At 42.1% G+C, this 10,341-nt stretch overlaps 2 protein-coding genes across 2 annotated transcripts in view; one reads left to right on the top strand and one right to left on the bottom strand.

Moving 5' to 3' along the window:
• The window catches only part of serinc5 (serine incorporator 5), a 19,385-nt gene extending 13,687 nt beyond the window's left edge, over window positions 1-5,698 (top strand). The window contains exons 6-12 of the mRNA XM_005722271.1: window positions 264-475; window positions 965-1,057; window positions 2,012-2,138; window positions 2,607-2,676; window positions 2,851-2,887; window positions 3,268-3,412; window positions 3,916-5,698. Coding sequence (XP_005722328.1) covers window positions 264-475; window positions 965-1,057; window positions 2,012-2,138; window positions 2,607-2,676; window positions 2,851-2,887; window positions 3,268-3,412; window positions 3,916-4,060 — 829 coding nt within the window. The 3' untranslated portion in view covers window positions 4,061-5,698. The remainder of the gene's footprint in view (window positions 1-263; window positions 476-964; window positions 1,058-2,011; window positions 2,139-2,606; window positions 2,677-2,850; window positions 2,888-3,267; window positions 3,413-3,915) is intronic.
• A 74-nt stretch (window positions 5,699-5,772) lies between these two features.
• thbs4a (thrombospondin 4a) overlaps window positions 5,773-10,341 on the bottom strand; it is an 18,174-nt gene continuing 13,605 nt past the window's right edge. Inside the window, exons 8-23 of the mRNA XM_005722270.1 lie at window positions 10,210-10,341; window positions 10,033-10,113; window positions 9,803-9,955; window positions 9,566-9,670; window positions 9,363-9,470; window positions 8,946-9,105; window positions 7,905-8,023; window positions 7,770-7,822; window positions 7,602-7,686; window positions 7,400-7,496; window positions 7,133-7,311; window positions 7,003-7,051; window positions 6,722-6,918; window positions 6,431-6,603; window positions 6,204-6,343; window positions 5,773-6,109 (exon numbers count right to left, since the gene is read on the bottom strand). The exon at window positions 10,210-10,341 is cut by the window's right edge and continues 6 nt beyond it. Of these exons, the coding sequence (XP_005722327.1) occupies window positions 6,054-6,109; window positions 6,204-6,343; window positions 6,431-6,603; window positions 6,722-6,918; window positions 7,003-7,051; window positions 7,133-7,311; window positions 7,400-7,496; window positions 7,602-7,686; window positions 7,770-7,822; window positions 7,905-8,023; window positions 8,946-9,105; window positions 9,363-9,470; window positions 9,566-9,670; window positions 9,803-9,955; window positions 10,033-10,113; window positions 10,210-10,341 (1,887 nt within the window). The 3' untranslated portion in view covers window positions 5,773-6,053. The remainder of the gene's footprint in view (window positions 6,110-6,203; window positions 6,344-6,430; window positions 6,604-6,721; window positions 6,919-7,002; window positions 7,052-7,132; window positions 7,312-7,399; window positions 7,497-7,601; window positions 7,687-7,769; window positions 7,823-7,904; window positions 8,024-8,945; window positions 9,106-9,362; window positions 9,471-9,565; window positions 9,671-9,802; window positions 9,956-10,032; window positions 10,114-10,209) is intronic.

Raw genomic sequence — 10,341 nt, forward strand, 5'->3', positions numbered from 1 at the left:
GAAGTGTACCTCTGGTGCAAATTACTGACCTCTGTCATCATTTTAAGTGGGGGAACTTGCACAATCGGTGGCTGACTAAATACTTTTTTGCCCCACTGTACACTTTGTCACCACTGACCCATTATAAAGTACCCACAGACAGTTTCATGAGTCCCTAAAACCAACACTGACCCACACAGGTAGAACTAAAATTGAGTCAAAGGTGACCTGGAAAAGCATGTGATTTTTTTCCTCTCTTAGCTTTTCGCTCTTTCTGTTTGCAGGTATTCAGGAGTGAAGTATAACCGCCTGTGGTACGCAGCACTGGCCTTTGTGACTCTGGTTCTGTTCAGCGTTGGAGTCGGAGCCGTAATCTTCATGGGTATTTTCTACACTCACCCCGAGGCTTGTCTACTCAATAAGATTTTTCTGGGCATCAACGGCAGCCTCTGCCTCGTCGTCTCCCTGCTGGCCATCTCCCCGTTCATACAGAAACGTAAGGACCTGTTCTACCAGGCACAGCATCGAATTTGACTCAGTTAAATTAAAATACACAAATTTGCATTTCAGGTGGGGCTAATAGTTGTATAGCCTAGAAGTTTCATGTGGCAAGATGTTTGTAATACAATACACGATTGTGGCTCAACAGTTGGGAGTTTGCCTTGTAATCGGAAGGTTGCTGGTTCAAGCCCCGGCTTGGACAGTCTCGGTTGTTGTGTCCTTGGGCGAGACACTTCACCCGTCGCCTACTGGTGGTGGTCAGAGGGCCCGGTGGCGCACAATGTAGCTTGCCATCGCCAGTGTGTGAATGGGTGGATGACTGAATGTGTAAAGTGCTTTGGGGTCCTTAGGGACTAGTAAAGCGCTATACAAATACAGGCCATTTACCATTTTTACTTAATAATAATAAGTTCTTATAGTATTATTAATAATAATAATATTAATTATTATTTGAATGAAAATTCCCACATTTGTGTCCCTGCAGTGCAGCCCAACTCAGGACTTTTGCAGCCAGGAGTCATCACTGTCTATGTCATGTACCTCACCTTCTCAGCCTTTTCCAGCAAGCCAAAAGAAAGTGAGTATGCACAATAATGCATCTTCACATTGGTGATCACATTATTGGGTGTCAGCTTAAAAACTGATTATTTATGTTAAGTCACAGGTTAGGCTTTGACAACGTTAGCATTTGCAAAGCTCTTATGAACACCTTCTCATGTTCAATACACCCATCCATCCTTCCATGGAGAGCTGTTTGCCTAATGTACAGTCATTTAACTTTGTTTACAGCAGAATTTGAGGTTTTTTCCCTTAAGTATGGCAGCAATTAACCATGAGCAGGAAAAGAGATTCCCACAAGCACATATGCACATGCTGTGAAATGGAAACTGTGCAGCCCAGCAAGAGCAAAGTTGTTCTCAAAGCCCACCACCTTTGTTTCTTTCAGTGAACTTTGCAAATGCAGTTTTTTTTGTTTTTGTAGTGACTGTTTTACAGATCTTAATTTTTACAGCATGAAATGATGTTCATAAATAATAAAAAAAATGCATCAGGAAAAGCGATAAAGGCTTAACTCAAAGTTTAGGTGAGAGTTTTAGAGGGAGTAGTGATTATGTGACCACAAATTAAACTGTATGTAGATGTTTGTGAATTTGCAATTTAATATATAATGGATAATCTACACTGAGATAAATATGTGCAAAAAAGTTCTTGTAAATGTTTGGACATGTTAGGACACAAAGTAAATGTCAGGACATGCCTCCTACTCATAACAGTTAGCCTACATACTGTTAGAAAGGCGGTTGTTTTTGGACCAACTTTCCATTTTTCCTTCTTTTTTTTCCTTTTCATTGCTGCTAACATGGTGCCAGAACGCACACACACAAGCACAAGCATAGGCTGCATTTTTCACAATATCCTTACTCCCTATAATACTCCAATTCCAAAGAACTCCATCAAACAGTTGTACTCCCTGCTATTTCTTTCAACTCTTCAATCATCTGTCTCTGTCTGCATATTTCTGTCTGTCTAGTGGTGGTAATCGATGGTGTGAACACTACCGTATGTGTGTTCCCCTTCAACTCTGGGACAGAAAGCGACAAAAAGATTGTCACTGGACTGGGAACCGTCATCCTGTTTGGCTGTGTCCTTTACTCTTGGTAAGACATACACAATTCCTGCCTCTCTTTTTTGCTAACGAGCACAGATGCACATTTTCTCTTTAATACTTGTGGTTTGTTATTTCATTGATTTGATCATATAGAGATATTACAGTCCAAACCTTTTAATAGCACTTCTGCTACAGGTGATGTGGAATATAATTTACTTCATGGTAAACTGTGGGGACACAGACAGGCTAGTTTGGATTGGCTGTGACTCTGAAGAGGCAGCACGTGATTGGCTATGGCTGAGCGAGACAAGAACTATGACTCTTTGCTTTTGTTCACATATGTTTTCCATCAAGTGGAGGCATCCTGTCTCTTGTGGCCATTCCCCGAATAGAAGGAAATTGGACTCTGCAGCAATCTCAAACTGCAAATTACTGGGGGGAATGCAGAGTGACGGAATTACAGTCTTGCTTCCTTTCATCTCTCTCTTTTCTTTCTCTTTGTCCACTCTACCTCTAGCTTGACGTCCACCACTCGACGAAGCTCAGCAGCGCTCAGAGTGTGTAGGAACACTGAGCCGGAGACAGAGGTAAATGCACAGCCTTACCGTGTGTGGGTTAATTAAATGTGCAGACTGGTTAAATGCATACCTACCAGGCATTAGATGCCCTTAGTAAATGGAACAAGTTAAGCCCAGGATACACATCTCTCATATATTTAATCCCAGCTCAGTGGTAACCTGAATGTTTCCTTTACCTTACAGAGAGCTCGCTGCTGTTTCTGCTTTGGAGATGACACAGGTGAGGAAAGTCAAATAATCCCTCCTCCTTCTCCAACATCTTTCTTTCTTTGCCTGGCAGCAGCCTCTCTGGCCTGTCTGTCTGTACACGTATAGACTCAGCCATGGTGTTTGCACACACACGGGGTATTGCTATTCCTCAGCCAGACTGAGTACGGTGAGAAAACATTGGTCAGCAAGCGTAGATGATGTCACTGTTACTAGGTTAGTATTACACTGTAAATCAAGATCGGGGTAAGTGGGATTGTGGGCAGGCTAACACTGCCACCTGCAGGAAATAAAGTTGCAGTGTTGAGAAACAGCCACGAGAAAAGTACCACCCTTTTAACTGACATTTTTACACATTAAATGTGTCCCTGACCCAACTGCACTGCTTTTCAGAAGAATACGATGAGGAGCAGACGGGTTCAGGCCAGAATGTGGTGTATGATGAGAGAGAGGGAACCATCTACAGCTACGCCTTCTTTCACTTTGTCTTCTTCCTTGGCTCCCTCTATGTCATGATGACCGCCACCAACTGGTTTCAGTAAGTGATTCCCATACATACTAACCTCAAAACAGACATCTTCACACATTTAGCAACATAATTACTGAACTGAAGTGTTTCTGTAGATGTTTCTGTCACTTTGACAGCAGACCTCTGAAAAATATTGAAATCAAAGCTTCACTTTGGCACTGAAACATTTCTTATGTCTGCTATGTGTCTGTTTGGTTTCCTTTTTCTGCTGCATAGCTTTATTTGACTGGGCTTTTTGAGGGGTGTTTTTTTTTTTAGACTTGCAAAGCTGTCCTCTTTATTAATCTCTGAAGAGGATGCACTTAGCATATTCATCTGTTTATTCTGCCCATTTTGGTCTCGTGGCCTTCATCAAAGCATCAGTGATCTCTTTTTGCCTTTTTATTTTAGTGCACTGAGTCCTCAGGTTTTTGTGTTTACACTGCCTTTAATGCACCTCATCAGCTCTGTCTTGAAGAGAGGAACCAGAGTGTGCGCGTTTGCTCAGTTCTCTAACCGCGTGTCTCTTGCAGCTACGACAACCACAAGATTGAGAAGCTTTTGGACGGGAGCTGGTCAGTGTTCTGGGTCAAGATGGCCTCCTGTTGGGTGTGTCTCATCCTCTACATGTGGACCCTCGTCGCCCCCATCGTCTGCCCAAAGCGCTTTGTGGCCTAGTTATAACATCACTTGTGGTCTGGATGTAGCCGGGCGGAAGCTTACACTCTGGGCCAAGAGACTACCACAGACCTCCCATACCTTGAAACACAACCCTACACTACCCTCAGTGTTTGAAATGGAGGATTATCTGTTGCCTTTTATTTTATATGCTAGTGTTTACTTTGTTTTACAATGTTAAGCTGTTAATACCTTGATGGTGATTTTTTGTATTATTATTATTATTTCTTTTAGCACCACTGACACGCAAAGTTTTCTATGGCTTACAGGTTTGAAACTAGATGAAGAATCATGGGATTTGAGTTACATTGGGAATCATTCAACCCCTAAAGATGACTCCAGACCTGAAAGTGTGTTTCTTTATGTGTCTCTCTTGCTTTCACGCTCACCCAGGCATTTTAGTTCTGTACAGTCAGATCACAAAGTTGTATCAAGGTTTTGGGACATATTTATTTCAAGTTTAAGATGTTACAGAAGATATTGTATTTATTTAAATGTGTCTTAAGGAATCAAAAAAGGAATACGGTGTGAACTGAATTAGATTTGTCCCTGACTCTGTTGAACTCATCTCTCAGGCTCGTGTTTAAGCTGTACATGTTGACGCTTTGTTATATTGTGCCCTTTTGTAGAGGTTTTCTATGCAACAGCTCTTTTTAATATTAGACACTCTGTGTTGTGAAGTTTCCACTTAGATTCAAAGCAAAATGTTTAAGGTTTTAATATGTCAGTGCTCCCTTTGAGCCAGATCTTTTCTTAGGAAAATTTCATGTCATTGAAAGGTTTCCAGTCATCGTCGCTGTTGTACACGGCAGCACTCTTAAAAAAAATCAACCTGACTAATGCAAGAGTGACGTTAGCGGAGCGCCACCTCTCTCAAAGAGCTGCAGTGACACAGATGAGAAACATTTGCCAAAGGTAGATGTCAGAAAACCAGAAAATACTTAGTTTACTCATTTCTTTACTAATCTGTTACAGAGAAACATCTCACTGAAAGCATTATATATTTGCATGCATACATAGACACTTAAACCAGCTGTTTTCTGTACAGTTATAAGTGCTTTCTGCCTCGTCTTTGTTACATGCGTCCAGTTTATCATTGTGGTCAGAATAAAGTAGCACGACCGCTTTTATCAGCAAGTTATTCAACACTGGATGTTGAGTTTACTGCCGAATTTACATACATACCTGTTTCAAAGGGTCTCCTGTGTTTATTATGTAACTGTTTTTTTTATTGTATAAAAATACAAGATATATTACACAAGCAAATCCTTTTTTGTATCCAATTCCTTCAGTTCTTGCTTTTTCTTTTGTCTAATTGGATTCCTAACATGTTTTTTTTTCCAGTTTTTTTTATAATTTCTACGTACATTTTGGAAAACCATCCAAGATGTGTGGAAGCTTTTTGTTTGAATTTTTTTGCTTTATATAACTTTTTCCCCCTGCCTTTTAATTATTGGTATGAATGTAGACATTTTGTGGTGCTGAGCAACTTTGATATATTAAAAAAATGAATCAAAAGATCCACTGTGAAGGCTGTATACTACCACAGAAACATCTTGTATGCTTGAAATAAATCGAAGTAGGTGCCATGGAGTTTGCATTGCTTGCACTCTTTCAATAAAACATCCATTGATACAACACAGGGTGTCTTTATTTATTAACTGTAATAATGGGAACATGCTTTGAATTTTGCAAAATGCTATGTATTTTATTGTACTTAAGATGTACAGGGCATTCATAAACTGGATAACTGAAGGCGATATTTCAGAGATATAAACAAAAACTGCAAAGTGAATGCACTGTTTCAGTTACATTGCATTTAAGTATATAATGCCCAATGTTTTGCTTTCCTAAAGCTTCAAAATGCAATCCCTAAAACTGCCCATGATGTTTCCTCTGACATTAATCTGACTTTAGTTCTCTGCTCAGAGCACCGCCGCTCTGCCCCTTTAATCTATGTTTACAGCAGGGCTTAAGTTGTTTCTCCTGTGTCTTACTGCTCTTCATTCTGTGCTCTGAGCACATCCTGGTAGTCACCAGGTATAGTGTCTGTGGAAAAAGCAAACAAAGAGAAAAATCAAATGAGCATACCTACATCTCACATGGATGACTCTACTGTCTTCCGATGCTTGCAGATGCTTACCGTTGCACCGGTACTTCAAATTGGACCAGATGATGTTTTCCTGAGAGAAGCAGAACACGCCCAGGCGCCCGCCTCTCATACTGGTGTCAATGATCACACCAGTGTCCGCCACCAGATTTGAACCCTCAAAGAAGCGAGCCCTAGTTCCATACACAAAGTGAAACTACTGAGTCAGTTCACACAGAGCGAACGTGGACGTGTCCGTGACGAGGTGTATGTGTTTGTACCTGATGTATCCAACCTGCGGCCTGTGCTGGAGGAACCAGCGGTAGGAAACCTTGTCTTTCCAGCCGACGTTCCTGGGATCCTTCCACAGTAGACGCACCTGGTCAACGGTGTGTCCTGTGTGCCAAAGGGAGTTCCTCAGATATTCACCAGGACCTGTCTTTGATTTCACCACCTGGAGATTAAAAAACAAAGATCAGACATAAATTCATCAAACCAAATCTTTACTGATATATACTCTTTTAAACGGTACAGTGGAGGTCTTTATGGTGGAAAGTGTTAATCCTCAACACCTTGAGCTGTATTCCCGGCTCAGCAACGGCTCTGAAGGGCGCGGCCTGCCAGTAGGTTTGTTCTGTTTGTTTCCACATCACTACGTAGAAGGAAGAGGAGTCCTGGTAGCCAAAAATGAAGCCAGCGTAGTCGTCATCTGTCACTGTGTTCACGTGGAAAGTTCCCTCAAAGTCAACGCCACTGAAAGCTGTGTAGCCTGCAAATTGAACACGAAACGCAGATCAGCGCTGATTAAGTTTAGGTAAGGGAATTATGAATGGGTGTGTGATAGTATACTTACCTACAGCAAGCCCAGGGTCAGAGTTCATGGTCTGCACTATCTCCATGCCCTGTCAGGAAAAAATTAGTGTGAAGCTGAAGAAAAACTGTTATCGATGTCTCTGAAACTGAGGTGATGTTATCATTTTTACCTGGTTGAGAACTACCCAGTTGGGGTCGATCTGAGACTCGCCCTCTGGGTCCAGCACCACGGTTTGATAGGCTCTGAAGTCGGTCAGGGTGATCTCAGCGTTCTCTGGGCAGTGATCAATTCTGTCGATGACGTCGTCTTTGTCAAAGTCTCCTTCGCACACGTCTCCGCGTCTGTTGTCTGAAATACAGCGACGCCGCTTAGAAAACAGTAATTCGCGCTGCGCTCGCTCCTGCAAATCCAAGCACAACACAGAAAAGATACTAACTATCAGAGTCCTTTTGGTCTGGATTGGCAACTAGTCTGCAGTTGTCGTCTTCGTCCAGTATGCCGTCGTTATCGTCGTCATCGTCACATTTATCTCCCTAACAAGAAAAAAAAAAACACAACAAATTGGTGGATAATTGAGGACTAAATAGGATGAACTGCTGCTGGATTGAATGAATGAAACTGAAAGAAGAGATAAACACCATTCCATCTTTGTCCGTGTCCACCTGATCGGAGTTGATGACTGTGGGACAATTATCCTTTGTGTTCTGGTGGCCGTCACCGTCACTGACAAAGACGAGGTAGGGAAAATCAAAGGTCTGACAGATGTTTGTAGACTTTTACGCCATAGATCATGATGTGGGCTTTACCTGTCTATATTATCATCACAGGTATCTCCTACAAGGTCATCATCTGAGTCAGACTGAGGGTAGACAAAACAAACACTGGTGGTCAGATGTGTCACAGCTGATGAATCGGTTTCATGCCCTTGTGTGGTTTGTTACCTGGTTGGGGTTGGCCATATTAGGACAGCTGTCACAGGCGTCTCCCACCCCATCACTGTCTCTGTCTCTCTGGTCTAGGTTGGGGACTCGTGGGCAGTTGTCGAGAATATTTTTCAAGCCTGAGGACAGAAAGTATCAGGATATGTGTAAAACAAAACAAAACAAAAGAACATTGACAGAATGCAGACTTCAGCACAGTCAAACACATCAACAGATGGCAGTGTTTGTTTAAGACGAAGGTGAAATAGTTTCCAGTGGCCTTCGATGCCTGGCGGAGGCCGACTGTGGAAAAATGCTTTTAGTGAGGAGACAGACATGACCAAGCACTCAGCAATCCAGCCTTGGAGTTAAAGACCAAACCAAACGATCAAGAGGCTCGGAGCACTGCCAAACTGAGCAAAAAGCGTCCACCAAACAGAGTCTAAACATGCAACATGCGTAAATGCCTGCATGTGGGAACACAGTGCTAATAAACTGTGTTTCCAGTGGCGCAAATGAAAGGTCACCTGAAAGGCCAATCAAATGAGGTATGTGAGAAAGGTTTTTGAAAACAGGCTTACAATTCCAGTTGGAACATTTTTACATTCAACACTGGTTTTTTTTGTTTGTTTTTTTAAAATTACACAAAAGTTGTTTTTCAAAAAGTGACCTAACTGGTAGAGGATGTGGGTTAGAAACAGACCAGGAGGATGTTTTGGAAAGATAAAGCACAGGTCAGTCCAGTTGAAGCAACAAAAATGTCTCTGTCTGCATCCTGTCTGGACACGCTGATCCAGACATGCTGTGTAACCTGATAACCTTTAAAAAGGTTCAATTACTTTTTCATTTTTGTTTGTTTTCACATTATGTCCCCCGATTAGTCATGGTTAATTTATGCAATAAAGTCACTAACAGTCAGTTTTTTACACTTTTTACTATGATGACCACTCAACCTATTTGCAGAAGTGATTTCATTGACACTCGGTGATGCAAAGGAAAACAAAATTAAGTGAGTAAAACAGTTATTGTGTGTTAAGTAGATAATAACAGACGCGCACGCACCGTCTCCATCCATGTCATTGTCGCATTCATCCCCCAGACCGTCTCTGTCTGTATCTCTCTGTGAAGGATTTTCGACTGTTCTGCAGTTGTCACAGGCGTCGCCATGGACATCCTTATCACTGTTCCTCTGGTCCACATTAGGAACCAGCCAGCAGTTATCCTGGGTTAGAAAAATGAAGACCGATTATATTGCATTGGATTAGCTAGTTGTTTTTAGTTCTGGTGGATAACTTATGTTACGTCAACACTCCTGGCTGGAGTATGTTTCTCCCATCACTTTTTTACTGTTTAAATTTTCATTTCATTTCATGGTCAATGGAATATATCGGCTAATATATCTGTCATGCTTTAAAAAAATTAAATAAATAAAGTCAAAGTTCACTGCATGCCAGACATGCAGAGGCTGAAGTCACCCACGTCTACGTTAATAATGCCATCACTGTCTGCATCATCATCACAGGCGTCACCCAGCCCGTCCCTGTCTGCATCCTCTTGGCCAGAGTTTGGCACAAACACACAGTTATCCTGGAAAACGAATAGGAAAACACAAGCAGCACAATTTTTTTTAACACTGGGATGAACTGAATGCGAGAGAAGGTGGGGTGTGTTGAAAGTAGTACCTGGATACAGTTGTTGTCTCTGCACCGAAGCTTATTATCAGGGTATGCATCAATATCTGTGTCCTTTCCACACACATAGCCATTGCCAGCCCAACCAACCCCACACTGACATACACACACACATGCAAAAAAGAGGGTCAGGGTGGGTGGTGATGACATTTTCAATACACTGCTTAGAGTGGCACAACAATAAACTTATTCATATTCATATTTATGTTTCTGTTCACAAAGTCTTACCATACAGCTAATGCTGCCGTCTCTTTCCACAACACACTCGGCATTGATGTCGCAGGGGTTTGGTTGACCGTTGGGGCAAAGTCTGGTACCATGGCAGCCTGTATTCTGGTCACCTGTGAAGCCAGCTTTACATTCTCCACAGCGGAAGGAACCCTGTGCAGAGTTCAGAGTCAGAAATGTGAAAAAACAATACACTGAAAGCATGCACCATGCAGATCCCGTGTTCTTACAGCTGTGTTGTAGCAGTGTGAGTTGGCAGTGCAACCTCCATTCTCAGGCGGGCCCAGACATTCATCTATGTCTTCACACACCTGAGAGAAAGTGTGCATAAAGTACACGAAATAAAAGTTTTTGTAAGCAGTGAATCAAACGGAATTACTCTTATGTAGTGCATTATTTTGTTTTACCTGTTTGTGAGTCTTAGCATATGAAACTCCTACTCCATTTAACTCTGGTCCAGTGTATCCTCGGGGGCATTTCTCACAGCGGAAGCCAGGAGCAGTGTTTACGCACCGAACACCAGGAAAGCATGGATTAAA

The sequence above is a fragment of the Pundamilia nyererei genome, unplaced genomic scaffold (assembly GCF_000239375.1).
Source record: "Pundamilia nyererei isolate P.nyererei 1_Seehausen unplaced genomic scaffold, PunNye1.0 scaffold00006, whole genome shotgun sequence".
In the NCBI taxonomy this organism is placed as follows: Eukaryota; Metazoa; Chordata; class Actinopteri; order Cichliformes; family Cichlidae; genus Pundamilia; species Pundamilia nyererei.